The following is a 21,129-nucleotide window of genomic DNA, read 5'->3' as shown; positions in this document are numbered from 1 at the left end:
AGATTCTCTTTCTGCTATCTGATCTAAGAGATAGAGAGATGGAGTTCATTGGGTTCATTCAAGTTTTCAACATCATCGTCATCGCAATCGGGACTCTGTTGTACATGTGCTGCAGACCATTTTCTTCTTCGTCTTCATCTTCTGCGGCTGATTCTGATGTAGCTGATTCTACTGCTGTTGCTGATGATGATGATGCTGATATTCCCCCACGTCGAGAAAAGTATGATGTGTTTATCAGTTTCAGAGCTGAGGACACCCGCCTTACTTTTACCAGCCATCTTCACGATGCCTTACTACAGAAGAAAATTGAAACCTACATCGATAACACACTTGAGAGAGGAAAAGAAATTGGACCTGCCCTTCTAGAAGCAATCGAGAAATCCAAGATTTCGGTGATCGTTTTCTCACAAAACTATGCTTCTTCCGCGTGGTGTTTAGATGAGCTTGTGCATATACTCAAATGCAAGGAAAGATATGGCCAGATGGTTATACCCATTTTTTACCACACCAATGCTTGGGATGTACGAAAACAACACAGGAGTTATGGGGATGCATTTGCTCAACACCAAAAACGTTTCAAGGTGCACAAGTGGAGGGAGGCTTTGGCGAATGCAACCAGTATATCTGGGTTTCATCTTTCAGAAAACGCCGGGTAACAAACTAACTCTTTAATTAATGTGTATAAAATTATAAATTTTCTTTAAACTTGTGACGACTTGATTTATGCTAAGATTTTGTAAGGTATAGTTATGACTAACTATTGCTTTCCTTCATAATCATATATATATACATATGCCAGGATGGAAGCCGATTTAGTTAAGGAAGTTGTAAAAGATATTTGGACCAAATTGTGTCGCAAATCATCCTGTGATTTAAGGGGCTTTGTTGGAATTGAAAGCCGCATTGAGCAGATCGAATCGCTATTAGGCATCCATTCGCCTGACGCTTGCATCACTGTAGGTATTTGGGGCATGGATGGTATTGGCAAGACCACCCTTGTGGAGGCTCTATTTCACAGACACTCTTCCAAATTTGAAGCTTCTTGTTTTGTTAAGAATGTTAGGAAGAACTCAGAACAAGCAGATGGACTAGATCGCTTGGAAAAAGCACTTCTTAAGGAGATATTAGAGGAAGAAGTTCTGCCCAGAGGATCAACTAGGGTTCAAAAAAGGCTCAGCCGCACAAAGGTCCTCATTGTTCTAGATGACGTGAGTGATTCAATGCAAATGAAACGTTTAGCTGGCAATCGTCTTCGGTATGGCACTGGAAGTAGAATCATTATCACAAGTAGAGACAGTCGCACACTCGAGCAAATTGTTGAAGATGATAAGATCTACGAGGTTCAGGGATTAAAAGGGGATGACGCTCTTCAGCTCTTTTGTTCGCGTGCTTTCAAAAATAACAGTGCTCGTAGAACAGATTATAAGGAATTGGCAGAAAAGGCGGTGGATTATGCCCGAAGTGTTCCTTTAGCTCTTATAGTTTTGGGGTCCTTGTTCTTCAATTGCAAAAGAAAACAAGACTGGGAAAATGAATTCAACAAACTGGAACAATTTCCCAGTGAAAGTATCCAAGGAGTGTTGAGACTAAGTTATGATGGATTGGAAAGACATGAGAAGGAGATATTTCTGGATTTAGCATGTTTTCATCAAGGGAGGCATGTGGATATGGTAAAACGAATGTTAGATGTTCGTGGATTCTTTGCGAGAGCCGGAATTAGATTTCTCATTGATATGTCTCTCATATCAACTGATTCAAAACAGGGAAGGGAAACCATAGAGATACATGGTTTGCTTGAAGAAATGGGAAGGACAATTGTTCGAGAGCAATGTATTGAAGATCTGGGTAAACGGAATAGGCTGTTCACTGATGAGGATGTCTATCATGTACTGAAGTATAAAAGGGTAAGAGCCAAATGCATTCAATTTTTTTCCTTTTCTTGTTTTAGAAAAACAAATAGCGAACTTTAAATGATAACACACCAAAGTAAAAATCATTTATAACAAAGAAGTCAGATTCTTAAAAAATAATTTGATTGAATTTTTATTATGTAAGTCTTTGGAATAAAACAACAACAAAGCATTTTCCCACTAGGTGGGATCAGAATCTTAGAACGCCATTGCACTCGGTCCTATGATACGTCTTTCGTTAGATCCAACTACTTTTAAGTCTTTTCTTAGAGTCTCTTCCTAGGTCTTCCTCTACCTCTTCGGCTCTGGACCTTTGTCCCGTAATCGCATCTTCTAACCAGAACATCAGTAGGCTTTTGTTTCACATGTCCAAACCATCGTAACCGATATTCTCTCATCTTTCCTTCAATTTCAGCTACTCCGACTTTACCTCAGATATCCTCATTCCTAATCTTATTTTTTCTTGTGTGCCTATACATCCAACAAAGCATTCTCATCTTCGCTACATCCATTTTATGTACATGTTGATGCTTCATTGCCCAACATTCCGCGCCATAAAGCATTGTCGGCCTTTTTGCCGTCCTATAAATTTTTTTCCTTAAACTTCAAAGGCATACTACGATCACATAACACGCTGGACGCACTCTTCCACTTCATCCATCCAGCTTGTATTTTATGGTTGAGGTCTATCCAATTCTCCGTTCTTTTGCAAGATAGATCCCAAGTAGCGAAAGCAGTCACGCTTTGGTACTTCCTGGTCTCCAATCCTCACCCTTAACTCATATGGGCCTCCAAGTGCACTGAACTTGCACTCAATATACTCTGTCTTTGACCTACTTAGACGAAGGTCTTTAGATTCCAACACTTCTCTCCAAAGGTTAAGCTTCGTATTTACTCATTGAGTTTCATCTATCAACACTATATTGTCTGCGAAAAGCATACACCAAGGAATGTCATCTTGAATATGTCTCGTTAACTCATCCATTACCAATGCAAAAAGGTAAGGGCTTAGAGATGAGCCTTGATGTAACACTACAGTTATGGGGAAGCTTTCGGTTTGTCTTTCATGAGTTCTTACGACAATCCTTGCTCCATCATACATACATTTATAGCTTGGGTATATGCTACTCGTACTTCATTCTTCTCTAAAATCCTCCAAAGAATGTATCTTGGAACCCTATCATACATTGTCCAAATATATAAAGACCATGTACAAATCCTTTTTCATATCTCTGTATCTTTCCATTGATCTTCGTAAGAGATAGATTGTCTCCATGGTTGAGCGCCCTGACTTGTACCCGAATTAGTTGTTCAAGACCCGTGTCTCTTGCCTTAGTCTATGCTTAATTACTTTCTCCCAGAGCTTCATTGTATGACTCATTAACTTAATACCCTTATAGTTTATGCAATTTTGTACGTTGCCCTTATTCTTGTAGATCGGCACCAAAGTACTATTTCACCACTAATTTGGCATCTTCTTCGTTTTCAAAATCTTATTGAAAAGATCTATAAGCCATGCTATACCCGTCTCTCACAAGACGTTCAACACTTCGATCGGTATATCATCTGGACCCATTGCTTTTCTATGCTTCATCTTTTTCAAAGCTACAACCACTTCTTCCTTCCTAATTCAGCGGTAAAATAAGTAGTTTCTACTCTTCTGAGGTACTCAACTCCCCCAAAGTACTCCTTTCATGTCCTTCATTGAAAAGCTTATGAAAATAACCTCTCCATCTATCTTTGACCACTTTCTCTGTAATAAGAACTTTCCAGTCTCATCCTTGATGCACCTCACTTGGTTTAGGTCCCTTGTCTTTTTTTTCCCGTACTCTAGCTAGTTTATACATATCTAACTCTCCTTGTTTGGTATCTAGTCGCTTATACATATCGTCAAAAGCCGCTAGCTTAGCTTCTCTCACAACTTTCTTCGCCTCTTTCTTTGCTATTCTATGCCTTTCATCGTTTTCCTTGGTCTTATCCTTGTATAAGGCTTTACAATATTTCTTCTTAGCCTTAACCCTTTGTCTGTACCTCCTCCTTCCATCACCAAGATTCCTTTTGGTGTGGAGCAAAGCCCTTAGACTCTCCTAATTCCCCTTTTGCCACTTTTCGGATACAACTAGCCATGGAATCTCACATTTGGTTAGCTTCCCCCTCCCTATCCCAAACGCATTGGATGATTACTTTCTCTTTGAAAATGGCTTGTATTTCTCCTTTTAGATTCCACCATCTAGTCATTGGGCACTTCAAGGTCTTGTTCTTTTTTCTCTCTTTTGATATGTACATCCATCACCAACAAGCGATGTTGGTTAGCCAAGCTCTCTCCCGGTATAACTTTGCAATCCTTACAAGTTATATGATCCCCTTTCCTCATTAGAAGAAAATCTATTTGTGTTTTTGATGACCCACTCTTGTAGGTGATTACATGTTCTTCTCTCTTCTTAAAGAAGGTGTTGGCTAAGAAAAGATCGTATGACATTGCAAAATCTAAGATGGCTTCTCCATCCTCATTTCTCTCCCCAAAACCATGGCCACCATGAAAACCTCCATAGTTGCTTGCCTCGTTGCCCACATGACCATTTAAATCTCCTCCTACAAATACCTTCTCCGTTTGGGCGATTCCTTGCACCAAGTCTCCAAGATCTTCCGAAAATTTCTCCTTCAAACTCGTATCCAACCCTACTTGGGGTGCGTATGCACTAATCACATTGATGAGTTCTTGTCCTATTACAATCTTGATTGCCATAATTCTATCTCCTATCCTCTTGATATCTACAACATCTTATGTCAAGGTCTTGTCCACGATGATGCCAACACCATTTCTCGTTCTATCCGTGCTTGAATACCAAAGTTTAAAACCCGAGTTTTCGAGATCCTTTGCCTTAAGACCAACCCACTTAGTTTCTTGTAGGCACATGATTCTTATCATTCTCCTCACCATAACTTCCACTACTTCCATAGATTTTTCCGTTAAGGTTCCTATATTCCACGTTCCTGAACGCATTCTACTCTCTTGAACTCTACCCTCCTGTCCTAGTTTCTTCACCCTCCCGCGTCTAATAAGGTCCAAGTACTTCTTTTACGTGTCCTGTGTAAAGTTGATAGGAGCATATGCTTCCAAACAACCTTGAGTGGAGTCGTTCAAAAAGAAGTTTCTATAGCTCCCTTTCTCATTTAACACTGCATCTAGGCGCCAATGGAGATACAGCGACCCTAGCTCACTTATCATTGTGCTCGGGCCACACAACGCGCCACTTACAGGTGATGAAGCTTTAGTGCAATTTCGTTTAGGATTCATTATCATATGGATTCAACGTAACCTAGGAGTACTAGCTGTCGACTACCTAACGCCCTCCCCCTTCTCCTTTATCCGGGTTTGGGATCCACAATGTAAGATAAACTTACACTGGCGGAATTGTAAGGAAGTATTTGGAATATGAAGAAATTTTTGTTATTCAAACAACTAGAGGAGGATACACTTATTTTATTACAATTATCTTGGATATTTTACGGCACACTTGTACATCATTACCATCGCAAATACTCTAAATTATTCTATAACGTTTTAGAATTCTTTTTCCAAATGCGTATTACATTTTCAAATGTTGAAAACATATATATTCACATTTAAACTTTGTTCTTATTGTCAGGAAACTTCAATTGTTCAAGCCATACGGGTTAATTGGTCTAAGATTGAAGAGCAACCATTGAAACATGCAAACTTCAAAAAGATGTCTAACCTAATAATGCTAATTGTGGACCATTCTGGAATATTTGACTACAAATTCACCGATTCTCTAGACCTTCCCGATTCTCTTCATTATCTTTACTGGTCTGAATATCCACTGGAATCTCTGCCGTCAAAATTTTCTCCAGAAAATTTAGTTGAGCTTCATATGCCATATAGCCAAGTTCAGAAGCTTTGGAAAGAAGACCAGGTATATTATTAATGCCTATTTTAATTCTTGTATAAAATCAAGTGTAGAAATTCTATTAATTCTTTATATTTCTATTTCATTTGTTGCAGATACTTGTCAACTTACAAGTTATCGATCTGCGTGACTCCATACATCTAACAGAAGTTCCAAATCTCTCTCAGAGTCTAAAAATTGTGGAGATATATCTCTGGGGCTGTAAAAGTTTGGTTGAAATTCCTTGGTATTTTCAACATCTTGACAAGCTTACTCATCTTAATCTTGGAGGCTGCAGCAGTCTCAAGTATCTTCCAGAGATGCCAGGAAATATTCAATACTTAGATTTACAAGAAAGTGGTATAAAGGAGTTGCCTGAATCAGTTTGGTCTAACGAAAATATTTCTTACTTGAGTATTAGTCGTTGCAAAGACCTTGAGAAACTTCCAAGCAACAGGTGTAAGCTTAAAGTCTCTGGTAGTTTTGATCTAGATCAATGCACATCTCTTGGCGAGTTTTTTGAGCTTCCCATGGATATAAGTAGCTTAACATTGTATGGTTGCGAGAGACTTGTGAGTCTACCAACCAACATTTGTAAGTTGAAATATCTCGAGGAACTCGATCTCTTTAGGTGCTCTAAACTTGAAAACTTCCCAGAGATCTTGGAGCCAATGGAACATTTAGAGTCCTTAAATTTAAGTGGAACAGCTGTTCAAGAGCTACACTCACCATTCGAGTTTCTCCCTGCTCTCAAAAGAATTCAACTACATGGTTGCAAATGGCTTTCAAGTATCCCAAGGAGCATTTGTAAATTGAAATATCTCGAGGAACTCGATCTCTCTTGGTGCTCCAGACTTGAAAACTTCCCAGAGATCTTGGAGCCAATGGAACATTTAGAGTCCTTAAATTTAAGTGGAACAGCAATTAGACAGCTACACTCATCAATTGAGTTCCTCACTGCTCTCAAAGAATTTAACCTCAGTGGTTGCCAGCAACTTGAGGTTTTCCCAACAAGCATCTACCGTTTAGCCAATCTTAAACGTCTCTGCTTGTATGGCTGTTGGGCACTTCAAAAATTGCCTCTCACCTATACCGGTTTTCTCTCTTTAGAAGAACTAGATCTCAGAGACAGCGGTATATTGGAAATCCCTGATGGTCTCGTTTGCTCAACCTCATTGAAAAGCATATATCTGTCTAGAACCAGGATTAGGAGCATACCTGCAAGCATCAAACGAGCTTCTCGGTTGTCTAAACTCAACTTAGTCGGCTGCACGCAGCTTCAATCTTTGCCAGAGCTCCCAGTGCTATGTAATGTTGAAGCTGAAGGCTGCACGGCGCTGAAGAAAATGGCAAGTTCATGGACAGCACTCACTTGTCTGCCCAAGAAATAAGAGTGACAAACAGGCAAGGCTCTTATTATTTTAGTATTGTTGATACATTATAAAGCCCAATGTTATAGACAAGTGTGTGTAATATCATGTTTGTTATCTTTGATCAAGTCCAGCGGCATCTTGACATTCGCCTTTATAACATAAACTTAGACATTAATTAATACGCCAGGCAGGGCAAAGTAAATTTCTCATGACCAAGCGCGGTAGTTTGAACATTCGACACTACAAAATTCGCAATGGTTCGATAGCTGAACTGCAATGAGTGAAAAGTATGAATGCCCGATTGGACTAACACCGGCAAAACAGAATGTTCTTGTTTGAACAGAAGAAAGATCAGCAGAACAAATTTTATTAAGGGGATAAAATATTACAGCAAATTAAGGTCGAAAAAAGAAAGGCACAGCTCCATTTTAATAATACAATCATCAAATTTGTAACAACGATAAAACTATAAGGGTCATCGCCTCAATAGGACTAGAAACATTCCAAAAGTACGGAGAAAAATTATAAGCTAAAGGAAAAAATAATGGAGACAAAGCGAGATGCATACACAAAGAAATGAAATACAAAAGACACATTACAAGCACAGTGATTTCAAGCATAAAAGATTGGCCACGGCCCGTAACACTCTTGATAGAAACGCTTGGAACGGAAAATAGCGGACACAAACAAAGCAGAGCAACTACCTGACTAAAATGCACTCCAATGATCAGAGTCTTTTTTCGGAGTCTCCAATGAGATTCGGAAAGGCCCTGAAGACCCAAATGGGTACGAGTCTCTTCTTAGAGTTTGACCGTCGAATGATGTCCTAAATGGAGGGGACCCAAACGCGTCCGAGTCTCCTCTTGAAGTTTGACTGTCGAATGATGTCCTAAATGGCGCTGCTGAAGACCCGAACAAATCTGATTCTCTTCTTGGAGTTTGACTACCCAGTGACGTCCAAAATGGACCTGAAGATCCGAAGGGGTCCGAGTCTCTTCTTGGAGTTTGACTGTCCAGTGATGACCTAAATGCCGCTGAAGAGCAAAACGGGTCTGGGATGTTGTCAAATGTTGGAAAACCATGACCCTGATAAAAATCTCTACTGCTGCGCATAGAATCAAATCTTCCGAGTGTTTCTGGTTGATGAAAAAATCCAGTATCTTGGGTGCTTCTGAACGAATCAAACCTAGAGAAGGTGTCAAATGAAGGTTCTGAACTATCCTTGTTCCTTGGCGGTGAATATCCTAAATTGAAGGCTGAGAGTGGTGTGCTAGGAACAGAATCGTCGAAAGTAAAAGGGCGACTCTTCTGCGAAAAGCCACCTCCTTGTGATGACCCAGTCCTGATTGAGTTGAGGCCGAACTCCCCAGGGCCAGAAAAGTAGTGATCCTTATTACTCTCTTGATCCATATCCTACATCACACATGATTAAGAGCAGTTCCAGCACAATCCAGCATGCCAGCAATAACAACAAATATAAAATCACAAAAACAAAAAGTTTGAAAGTGCTATGTAACCGACATGCTATTAGAAAAGAAAGTGGATTCACTGAAACCTAGAATCCATGCCTACTTGGAAGGTGCAAAATAATGGAAACTTTCCATCGGCTACAAAATGTTAACAAGAAGTGTGTCTAACATCACAATGAATGCTAGTTTTTTAACTTGAAATTTAGCTTTCTTTTTTCCAGTCACTATTCTTAACAATGATTAATACATTGATTAACCTGGAAAACGTCAATATTCAAAAAGTGTGCGCAATATTGCACCATCTCTTGTCAACGTCAAGTTGTCAACACAAAAATGATCTTGACTAAAATTAACCAAGACCTAAGTGTTGAATCAGAGTCCCCTTCAATGTGCAATTAATTGCACCACCAACAATCCCTCAACCCACTTCTTTTTATATCTACAGTGAACCAAAACTGAAATCAGGAAACTAGGTTTCGCCATACTTGGTTAAAATACCCGTACTACTAACTGATTTACATGATGCAACCATCAGAATGGTGAAGATAGAAACTATTCAAATAACGTTAAAATTCCCAGAACCATCTTTAATAACTAAACAACTCAGGTAGCATTAGGACACTTGAGGCAACTCTTAAAACAAGGATAAGTGGTGGTCACCACCACAAAAACTAGGCGGTATTAACAGCAATCATGGAGCAAGGTTCGGTCAGCATAAACACAAGGTCAAAGAATTGAGTTCTAATAAATAAATACTGAATGCACTCTAAAATACCAAAAAAAAAAAAAAAAAAAAAAAATTACTGATTGTACAATATCGGCTTACCTTGGTGGTACTAACTGCATTGAAACCCCACAGCGAGTCAACGTCATCATTAGTGTCAAATGTCCCCCATGCTGGTTCTTCGGAACCCTTGTCGCCAGAAAACATAGACCTGGCACCCACATGATCATCCTGCGCATGAAAGTTTAGAATATCAACAATTTTGCACGTATCAGGGTGACCCTAAATATGAAAACTACAGATCTAGAACTATACCTTCGAGATTCCTTATTACGGGGTGAGGCGTCTGCGTCTGTTGTCTTTCCGTAGTTTGAAAATTCTCTAGATGGGCTTCCAACAGTACCGCTGGCAAACGGACTGTTCAGAGCACTTTTTGCTGACTCGTCCTCATTTTTATCATTGCTGCTCCATTTTCAACAACCTTGGCATCCGTACTTTGAGGCTTTTCTGACTTAACATCAACTTTAGGGGAAGAAGCAGTTGCTGGACTCTCAACTGGGGGAGCTTTTTCTTTCTGAACTGATGATGATTTCTGTTTTGGAGGTGCCAAGACATTTGACACGTCAAGACTGAGCTCCTTGACAAAAGTGAATCCTGACAATTAAACTTCTGAATCAGTCACCTCGAATAGTTAAAACTCCTAAACAGGTTAGCAAACCACAACCAGACGACAAAAACTATAAAAAGCAGGCAATATGATCCATTTACCACAAGGTGAAAAGGTAAAAGGAATCTAAAGTGCTAAAAGAAATTTATTATCTCAGAGACAATACTGGACCTATAATAACTCATTTTTGGCATACCTTCGTCTTCAAATTTATCCCAATCCTCATCCCAGTCAGCAGCTCCTTCTTGGATGCCAGATTGCCAGCCTATATGAAAATAAAATAAAATTTCAGATTACAAAATGCAACGTAGTACAAATACCACAGCAGTTAACAATAACAAAAAAGAAAATGACACATTCATGAAAGCTACATAGAATACGAATATTGATAATCAAACAAAGGGTTTCTGTGTAGGATATTGATAATTTAACAATAGAATGACTTTCGGCTTCTAGAAAGGCAATGCTATTAATATATTGAAATAATTTGACTACCCAAAGCAAAAGTGTATCCAAAAACAATGTGTTCTATCTACAATCCATCAGATAGTTAGATAAAGAATAAGCTAATGTAAGTACTCTTATCGTTATATATAATATTCTTAGATTCCCAAGAAATTATCTAAGGAAAGAGATCACTTACCAAAGGGAAGCTCAGTTAATGTTGTAGGCTTTCAGCGTAATCCGTACTTCTTGCAGCGCTCATTGAGAGTTTTCACAAGCCCATCAAGATCTAATTGGATGCAATCAACACAATCCTGAAAATTTCAGTTGGAAATGATCTTAGACAAGTTGATCAAAGATATTTTTTAAACAGCAAGGTTGTGCAAAGGTACCTGAAATGGAAAACCAGCATCACCTTCTTGGTTCATCTTGACAATTGCCCTGTATAGCTCCATTTTCTTCTCCTGCATATAAATCACATAAGATAATCAGTCCAGTGATAATAAAAAGAATACACCGCTAGGGGTATGACCATTCAACTGATCTTATTTTCCCACACTACTTTCTCTTTGTCATCAGCTATCTATCCCAACAGGCCAAAAAACTATTAAATAATTCTTATTGTTTCTCCAAAAAATAAAACGTCCTACTCATACTTGTTTTTGAATTTTGATTGGCACTTATCTCATAAAAATAAAAGCACGCAATCTCACATCACATGTACAGGTAATTATGACTCAGATCTAAGAAAACAAACAGCGAGCATTTGACACCTTGATCTTCAAATGAGCAAAAGCAAACACACAACATGGGGTCACTAATTGTCCACAAATTTATATGTGGTGAAAGGTATCGGTAAATCACGAAACATGGCTTCTTCAATAGTCAACTTGGAAGCTACATCTCCAGCTTGTTTGTATTTCTCTTCATATTTCTTAGCCAGGGACTCAGCCTAGATTCATGTAGTATTCAGTAAGCCAAGACAGTAGGAAAAGATTAATGCAAATATGTGCTTAGTCTACAGTATCCAACAGCATACCTCACGTCTCTCAGCAGATGCCCTTTCTGTGATCTCATTTGAGGCGATTGTCACATCTGCTCTAATACAAAACCTTATACCAATAAGAAAATATATTTGAGCAAATATAACAAGGTATACATTATATTTCAACACCACACCCTATATATGTGAGATTAAAATAAAGCACCAGCATTCACAATTATGCAGAATCAGCATTCAAAAACTGAAAGTAAAACATAATTTCCTTATGCTAGTAGCTAGATACAAAATTATTACATTTTTGAGTCAAATGCCTTCTAAAATATTTTGAGCCTAAAGGAATATAAAATTATCTTGTAAGAATGTGGTCTTAATTTACACACATGATAAAATATTCCCATCCCCCAATTCCCCGTTCAACCAAATTTGGATCTTTATTTCATCGCCATTATGGTGCATACGAAGGAATGCTTTATTTCAAACAGTGCAATCTCTTCAGCTAAGTTGTCCCCACCTTAAAACGGACGACAATGAAAACTAGACTACATGAACATTTCTTCCTAATACAGGACCTTCAACATAAATTAGAATATCCAAAAACAGCATCTTCCCAATCAAAGAATATGGCTAAGGAAATATGGATCATGAAATTGAGAAAATACTGAGCCAACGTGGTGAACAAAATCTAACTTTATTCCATAACTACTCCTCACCCCAAATATATAGTTTTCAAAAACCCTCGTGTTTCTCTCAAACCAAGAAACCCCAATAAATTGCTGGCATATTGCACCCTCACAAAAGCCTTCATATCACCACCAAACTACATATGTACCCTGCATGAATTACCCAGCTTACATTTCCTTTCCTACACAATCTCAGCCACATATATGAAGCTATAGGACAATGATAAAACACGTGATCTGCACTTTCTCTCAAGAGTACTTGTCAATTCAAGAATCAATACTAATTCAGACCACAAACATCCAATTGTTCAAAAAAGCATCTTACACCACCACAAAGATCAAATACTAAGAAGTCTTCCGATTATTTAAAAGCAACAAAGGATTAGGACGTCCAAAAATCCATCAATCGTAGAACAATTATATTCAAACACCAAAATTAAAACTACTGTAGAATGATCAATATGCACAACCAATGGCATACAAGAAAGAAAGGGCTAAAAAGAACACGAGATACTCACAAGTTCCTGCATTTTGACCCGAAGTATTCAATTCTCTCAAGCATCCAAAATTTCTTTCTCCAGTTCTTCTACCTGCGAAGAGCAAACGGAATCGCATCAAAAGGTTGAGGAAAAACAAGCTGAAAAAGGAACAAAACTGCAATAAAGTATAATAAATGCTGTATCAAAAAGAAAGTATAATGAATGCCATGCACTAAAAACATGAGGAATGCCAATCATTGAAATTACTAATATCAAAGAAGTGATCATGAACTTCAAAACCCTAACAGCCTCCCTACTTAAACTTGATCAAAATCTTTTCCACTGAAATGAGCGATATTAAGAGCAAAGTAAAACCCACAATCACAAGAATTCCCAGTCTTTGGGATATATTTTATGATTTGACATTTATCAGAATGTAACATGCACACATCACATTGCTGCTGAAGCTGAAAAAATTGGGGAAACATTAAAGTTCTAAGTACCTTTTTATCAGCTTCGGTTGCTTCTTTGAACTTTGAATTCAGCGAGTTAACCTCATCTGTACTCAGTTGATTTACAAGATGTTTCTCCAATTCTGGTACTCTGGGTTTCTGCTGATTGGCCTGCTGCCTTTCCACAGCATGAGAAGGAGCAACTGGCTTCGGTGGCCTTCCTCCAGCTGGGGGCGCCATGTGCCGAGCACCAGGACCAGGCATCGGTTGCTGTTGTTGAAAGCCTTTGAAAGTGAAAAATAAGAAACTATTCTCCACCAGAGAAAGACATATGGTTTCAAAAAAAAAAAAAAAAAAAAAAAACAGAAAAGAAAAGAAAAAAGTGATTATGGATGAATACCAGATGCAAGTCTCCAGGCTACATTACCAGCACTGGAGTAATTATTTGCAGGTTGAAAAATATGGGATAAATCAAACATAACATTGCTTGGTAGCACTGCTGGAAGAGGGCGTCCCTTCCTAAACCGCTCCATCAAATATAGCGCAACACAAAACTCCCTGACAGAAAGCATGCTATCGTTGTCCTGATCGGATAAATCCCACACCTGCTTTAAAACCTCTGACAGATGTAAACAGAGCATAAAGTTAAGAGTGGGGGAACTTATAGCTTCCAAAAGTTATGTTTGTGGTCTTACTATATAGGCACATAACTGTAACTATGGACAGTTTCCATGCCTGTACTATCAGCTCGAAGAAGTGCACTACATGAGCTTTTAACACACCCTGAAATTTCACATGCAATAACGACATTCGCTTTCAAGATAATGTGGCATGATGGGTAGTATTTATGGATGTTTGTATGTCAATTTTCCGGTAAAAAATTACTCCATTTCCAAATGTAATTTTATATCTACCAAAATATCTATGGCATCAAGTAAGTTTTATATCAAAATACAAACACATCACAACGAATGAACATCCAGCAGCAAAGCATCTCGCAGAAAAATATGCTAGATCTAGCCTGTCATGTTCAGGAATTCATGCTAAATGTCACCAACAAAACATTGTCAATCCACCACCCGGAAGAGGAAAAATAAACAAATTTAACTACGGGATAGGGATAGTACATGTTTTGCAAAGATGCATAAGTTTAGTTACAAGTTAACATAGAAGAGAAACAAACAAAAGAAAAGAGCTTCAATAACCACATGGCACCTGTGCCTGTAAAACGCAAGCTAAAAGATGAATTCAAAGAAAATAATACAACCTCTTGGTAGTCCCCATTTCAGAAATAGGTAGCGGTCTTCTTCACCAGTGATTTTCCCATCTCTATCTGTGTCAACTTTCACAAAAATATTGGTGTACTTCTGACATCAGTTTGAGTCATCCTAGGCCATAACATATGGGACTGACTAGAAGCAGCGTTCCCAGCTCCAGGTGAAACTCGTAGCACTAGTCTGAGGAGCTGAGACCTGGTTGTTTGCTTTTGCAAATGACTGGGCCGGCTAAGGCTGCCCACCAACCTGTGTACTTGGGCTAGCTGAAGACTGGGTCCCAGCAGATACTGGCACAATGGTTGATGAGACGGGTACACTGCCAAGAGGAAAATTCTGCTTTGGTTGAGATGGGGTTGCAGAAAACACATCGACTCTAAAAGATGAGTAGGGAGAAAAGCCATTCCCATGAGAAAGCCTTGGGCAGCAACACCCTGTGTGGGCTGGGAATCAGAACTAGATGGAGGCACTGGAGGCCTAATTGACTTGCCATCTTGAGAAATGAAATTTTGCTGGTTCACATTCACACACTAATCCCCTGAACCCAAGATTCTGGTAGGATGTTGGAGTAACAGCACCGCCCTGAGTCATTGTTGTAGCAGAATTAAACTGAGACCGTATTTGTGGTCCCCTGAACTCAAGATCTTGGGAGGACATCGGAGTGACAGCACCACCCTGAGTGGCAGGTGCTGCTCCAAAAGAACTATACTGAGGTGGTATTTATGGTCCCCTGAACCCAAGATTTTGTGAGGACGTTGGAGTGACAGCACCACCCTGAGTGGCAGGTGCTGCTGCAGCAGAATTGAACTGAGGGGCAGGAGTCGCTGCAAGATTATCTTGGGTGCGGGTATTTTAGCTGCAGCCGGGCCATGTAATGCTGCCTTCACCATTTCTGGCATAAGTTCTCTCTTACTTTGTGCCACCGTGACAAGTCTAAGGGCATTGTAAAACTCTGCCTGACCAAGGAATCCAATATGCCTCTGGTCTGCATGTGCCCATATCTGCCAATAAACATAAGCAACCAATATAAATTAGAATAGATCCAAACTTCTGTTGCAAAAGGATAATGAGAAAGTGCATTCATATAATCAATATTTAACATATAATCCATCTCATGAGATTAATCTGGATTACTCCTGAGACTTGAATTTCTTGGTCCAGTATACTAGTTTGAATGAGATAAATAACAGCAACCATGGAGCAGGATCCGGTCAGCATAAACACAAGGTCAAAGAATTGAGTTCTAATAAATACTGAATGCACTCTATATACAAAAAAAATTAAAAATAATTAAAAAATAAAAAATAAAAAATGTACAATATCAGTTTACCTTGGTGGTACTAAATGCATTGAAACCCCACACCGAGTCAACATCATCATTAGTGTCAAATGTCCCCCATGCTGGTTCATCGGAACCATTGTCGCCAGAAAACATAGACCCAGCACCCGCATGATCATCACTGCACATGAATGTTTAGAATATCAACAATTTTACACGTATCAGGGTGACCTTAAATATGTAGAAAACTACAGATCTAGAACTATACCTTTCAGATTCCTTATTACGGGGTGAGGCATCTGCATCTGTTGTCTTTCCATAGTTAGAATCTGAATATTCTCTAGATGGGCTTCCAACAGTGCTGCTGGCAAATGGACTGTTTGGAGCACTTTTTGCTAACTCATCCTCATTTTTATCATACGCTACTCCATTTTCAACAACCTTGGTATCCGCACTTTGAGGCTTTTTTGACTTAACATCAACTTTAGGTGAAAAAGCAGTTGTTGGACTCCTAACTGGGGGAGCTTTTTCTTTCTGAACTGATGATGATTTCTGTTCTGGAGGTGCCCAGACATTTGACACATCAAGAGTGAGCTCCTTGACAAAAGTGAATCCTGACAATTAAACTTCTGAATCAGTCACCTCGAATAGCTAAAACTCCTGAACAGGTTGGCAAACCACAACCAGACGACAAAAACTACAATCAGCAGGCAATATGATCCATTTACCACAAAGTGAAAAGGTAAAAGGAATCTAAGTGCAACCAGAAACCTATTAGCAGATGCCATATGTCTATAAGCAGGCAATATGCTCAAGTATCCTACAGCATACCTCACGTCTATCAGTAGATGCCCTTTCTATGATCTCATTAAGGCAATTGTCACATCTGCTCTTTTACAAAACCTTATACCAATAAGAAAAATAGATCAGCCAACGTGGTGAACAAAATCTATCTTTATTCCATAACTAGTCCTCTCCCAACTATCGTTTTAAAAAATCCTCGTGTTTCTCTCAAACCAATAAACCCCAAAAAATTGCTGGCATACTGCACCCTCACAAAAGCCTTCATATCACCACCAAACAACTTATGTACCCTGCAGGAATTACCCAACTGACATTTCCTTCCCTGCACAATCTCAGCCACACATATAAAGCTATAGGACAATGATAAAACGCATGATCTGCAGTTCCTCCCAAGAGTACTTGTCAATTCAAGAATCAATACTAACTTACACCACTGCAAAAATCAAATAGTAAGAAGTCTGCAGAATATTTAAAAACAACAAATGATTAGGATGTCCAAAAATCTGTCACTCGTAGAACAATTATACTCAAACGCAAAAATTAAAACTACTGTAGAATGTTCAATATGCACAACCAATGGCATACAAGAAAGAAAGGGCAGAAATAAACACAAGATACTCAGAAGTTCCAGCATTTTGACCCGGAAGTATTCAATTTTCTCTCTAGCATCCAATATTTCTTTCTCCAGTTCTTCGACCTGCAAAGAACAAATGGAATTGCATCAAAGGGTGAGGAAAGACAAGTTGAGATTGGAACAAAACCGCAATAAAGTATAATGAATGCTTATCAAAAAGAAAGTATAATGAATGCCATGCACTAAAAACATGTGAAGTGCCAATCATTACAATTGCTAATATAAAAGAACTGATCATAAACTTCAAAACCTGAACAGCCTCCCTACTTAAACTTGATCAAAATCTTCTCTACGGAAATGAGCGATATTAAGAACAAAGTAAAACCCACAATCACAAGAATTCCAAGTCTTTGGGATATTTGTTATGATTTGACACTTGTCAAGAAGTAACATGCACACATAACTTTCCTGCTCAAGCTGAAAAAATTGGGGAAACATTAAAGTTCTAAGTACCTTTTTTATCAGCTTTGGTTGCTTCTTTGAACTTTGAGTTCAGTGAGTTAACCTCCTCTGTACTCAGTTGATTTACAAGATGTTTCTCCAATTCTGGTACTCTAGGTTTCTGCTGAATGGCCTGCTGCTTTTCCTCAGCATGAGAAAGAGCAACTGGCTTCGGTGGCCTTCCTCCAGCTGGGGTTGCCATGTGCCGAGCACCAGGACCAGGCATCGGTTGCTGTTGTTGAAAGCCTTTCAAAGTGAAAAATAAGAAACTATTCTCCATCAAAGAAAGACATATGGTTTTTGAAAAAGAAAAAAAAAAAAGTAATTTGTTTTATGGATGAATGCCAGATGCAGGTCTCCAGAATACATTGCCAGCAGTGAAGTAATTATTTCCAGGTTGAAAAATATTGGTTATATCAAACGCGTCATGCAAAGAATGAACATCCAGCAGCAAAGCATCTCGCAGAAAAATATGCTTCATCTAGACTGTTACGTTCAGGAATTCAAGCTAAATGCCACCAACTAAACATTGTCAGTCATCCACCACCCAGAAGAGGAAACATAAACAACTTTAACTCCGGGATAAATCAAACATAACATTCCTTGGTAGCACTGCTGGAAGAGGGCGTCCCTCCCTAAACCGCTCCATAAAAGATCATGTGGCATGATGGGTAGTAATTCTATCAATCTGGACTGCACATTCAGACATGACTCAATTTAATAGTACTTATGGATGATTGTGTGTCAATTGGCCAGCAAAATATTACTCCCAATTACAAATAAAATTTTATATCTACAAAATATTTTAGGCATCAAGTAAGTTTTTACATCAAAATACAAACACATCATGCAAAGAATGACAATCCAGTGGCAAAGCAAGAAAAATATGCTTGATCTAGCCTGCTATGTTCAGGAATTCAAGCTAAATGCCACCAACTAAACATTGTCAATCATCCACCACCCAGAAGAGGAAGAACAAACAACTTCAACTCCGGGATAGGGATAGTATAAGTTTTGCAAAGATGCATCAGTTCAGTTACATTACAACTCCATTATTGTAATGTAATAAACAATCCTAGGACAATCCTTGGGTCATATAACACATTTCTAAAGTCTGCTTACCACATAAGGTCGAACGGACACATCAGAAGTAAATTAATGACCTGATAACATAACTCTCTCAACCTCACTATCTGTAGTATAAATCCTTCATCTACTTATTTTCTACCATTTTAACATCAATTCCGCATTTATAATTATACCAACACGAAATAAAAATCTCAGCTTAGATCAGAGAATTACGACATCCCGATCTCGCATTAACTACTTCAACTACAATTAGACTAGAAATTCAAAATCAATTGATTTGGAACACATTTCCACCAGCATCAAATCCCGATCAACCACTATAATTACACAAATATACTCATACACACTACAATACTCATCCAATTATACATATATATATATGTATATATACAAGCACATACATATATATAGAAAGAGAGTACCTGCGCAAAAACATGTTTGGTTGACCGGAGCCCTGGAAGACAGCGACGGCTTCATTGCCACTAATCCGGCCGGTCCAAACCCGTTCGTCGGAAATACGCATCGAAGAGATCCACATTCGCCGATTGGTTCTGCGCCGACGCCATCGCCACCGTCGGATTGCAATTCGCCGAAGATCAGACCATGGAATCAATCGAGAGGAGCGCCGGGAAGAATCAGAAAACCACGAATTCGGAGGATCAAGATTTCGATGCCTTAGAAAACAAGGACGTACAACGAGGATTTGGTTGCCCTTCTTCTCCGATTAGGAGGATAATCTGAAGACAGACGGAGACACAGAACGATGGTCGTTAATCGATTTGAGAGCTACTAAACCCATCATTATCCTATTTTCCCGGCCACATTTTAATAAAAACTTCAAAGACATGTATACCCTTCTAGGAAAAGACTTTTAAATCCCTACATGTTTCTCTTCCCCACTCTCTCCCTTCCCCATTCTCTCTCTTCTCCGCTTCTCCACCAACCGTTACGTTGTTTCTTCCCATCTCTATCTCAGAAACTAGTCTCAAATCATTCGAATCTCTCCCTCTCTTTCAACCTCCCTCTCTCTTCCCCAACCCAAATCTTATGTCACCTACAATCCAAATTGCATCACTGAAATAGGGAATCTCTCCTCACCCAATATCCCTTTTTACCCTCTTTGTCTATTTATGATTTCTATTTGCTTCCATTGTCAATTTTGTATTCTAATTAATTTTTGAATTAATCAATTTTTGAGCTAGGGTTCATTTTTATTTGAATAAAACAAGATTGGTTGTATTCGAATCTGACTCCAACAAAACCAATGACTGTGGCTTTCAAGGTTGTAAATTTTCAACCCTTTTAATTTTTCACAAGATAAGTTAATTTCTGGGTTTGTTCAGAGATTTGCAATCTTGATTTTGGTGTAAAGTTACTCATTGAAGGTACGGTGTCTAGAGGTTATTTGGGTAGGGAAATAAAATGTTAAGTTTTTAATTTTTTACGGTGGGTAGGATAATAAGGTTGGTGGGAAAATAGAATAATGGAAAGGGTTTAACATTACTCATCGATTTTTCCTTCTGATTTTTTGTGACAAAAATGGTACTGTATTGCTGTGATATTTCAAAACTGCCACTGGCTCTAATGAGCCCGGCCCATTTAGTATTACCAACCAGTTCTCAATGATGAAAATTGAGCTCAACCAAAAATGAAGGTTGATGATTAGATCTGATGATGGCCTTGTTGGGAGGACCATTTCCAAGGGAGAATGCCAGCCGGACTTGCCCCAAAAGCAAGTTCAGCAAGACTCACCCACCACGTATATCTGACTTCAATTGTTAGTGTTCCTTACGTCCCACTGTTAATATAAGTTATATAGGTTAAGAAAATTATAATTTATATTTATATTTCTTAAGAAAACAATCTTTGCATTTGTTGTTTCTTGTCATACAATTTATTAATTTAATAGTTTTTCATTCAATTGGTATTCTGAGTAAATACACAACCAGTAACGAAAGAAAAGTACCTTGCTTCCCAATTTCTACTTCTCTGTCTTTGCTTAGTTTAGCACCTAAAGAGAGAGATTGAGTGTATCATGATCTCTAACTTGGGCCACGGCACGTAATTTTAGGCAAAGTTCTGAACTCTCTTATAATATCTTGATAGCCTCAAAAATAGACATGGCAAATCAACATCTTAGATTATTAATGGGTAATTGTTAAGATCCATTTAGTTTAATTTAACTTCAATATAACGTTTGATTTCATCATAATATGAAGGTGAGATTGGTAGTAGTGATGATCATGTATACCTTATTATGGTGAAATCAAACTAAATAAGTTTTAGACTCTTAATTGTTACCCATTAATAATCTAATAGGTTAATTTGTCACTTGTGCTAAAAAAGACAATTACAAATGACAATTTCCAACCATGAAGAACTATATTTCTAGCCCTCTATGATTTTGTAGTGTGAAATTCACTTGCTTTTATTTTTTTATGAATTATAAAAGGTACTCAATCAGAAGTGCTTGGAAATTTCATAAAAGAAATTGGT

At 38.4% G+C, this 21,129-nt stretch overlaps 2 protein-coding genes and 1 pseudogene across 5 annotated transcripts in view; 1 reads left to right on the top strand and 2 right to left on the bottom strand.

The window, feature by feature from the left end:
• Positions 1-7,319, top strand: LOC103941158 (disease resistance protein RPV1). The gene is made up of 4 exons (XM_018645968.2): positions 1-652; positions 800-1,904; positions 5,561-5,848; positions 5,938-7,319. Exons 1-4 carry the CDS (start codon positions 39-41, stop codon positions 7,210-7,212), a joined length of 3,282 nt encoding a protein of 1,093 aa, XP_018501484.2. The 5' UTR covers positions 1-38; the 3' UTR covers positions 7,213-7,319.
• A 224-nt stretch (positions 7,320-7,543) lies between these two features.
• On the bottom strand, positions 7,544-14,519 carry LOC103941157 (annotated as a pseudogene).
• LOC103941161 overlaps positions 14,195-21,129 on the bottom strand; it is a 29,131-nt gene continuing 22,196 nt past the window's right edge. The window contains exons 1-6 of one of the 4 annotated variants that reach the window (XR_001952687.2): positions 19,056-19,720; positions 17,557-18,232; positions 16,497-17,166; positions 15,934-16,279; positions 15,717-15,846; positions 15,375-15,387 (exon numbers count right to left, since the gene is read on the bottom strand). Coding sequence is in view for 1 of the 4 variants with exons in the window: in XM_048565673.1 (XP_048421630.1) it covers positions 14,974-15,387; positions 15,717-15,846 (544 nt within the window). In the remaining 3 variants the exon portion in view is untranslated. Of the gene's footprint in view, positions 15,388-15,716; positions 15,847-15,933; positions 16,326-16,496; positions 17,167-17,556; positions 18,238-19,055; positions 19,721-21,129 lie in introns of those variants that run through there. The other 3 variants (XR_001952686.2, XR_007251273.1, XM_048565673.1) reach the window with 3 other exon arrangements.

The sequence above is a fragment of a genome, unplaced genomic scaffold (genome assembly GCF_019419815.1).
Source record: "Pyrus x bretschneideri cultivar Hongxiangsu unplaced genomic scaffold, Pyrus_bretschneideri_v1 Contig10, whole genome shotgun sequence".
Taxonomy (NCBI): domain Eukaryota; kingdom Viridiplantae; phylum Streptophyta; class Magnoliopsida; order Rosales; family Rosaceae; genus Pyrus; species Pyrus x bretschneideri.
The sequence above is the reverse complement of the archived record's forward strand: the minus strand, read 5'-3'. Positions and strand labels throughout refer to the sequence as shown.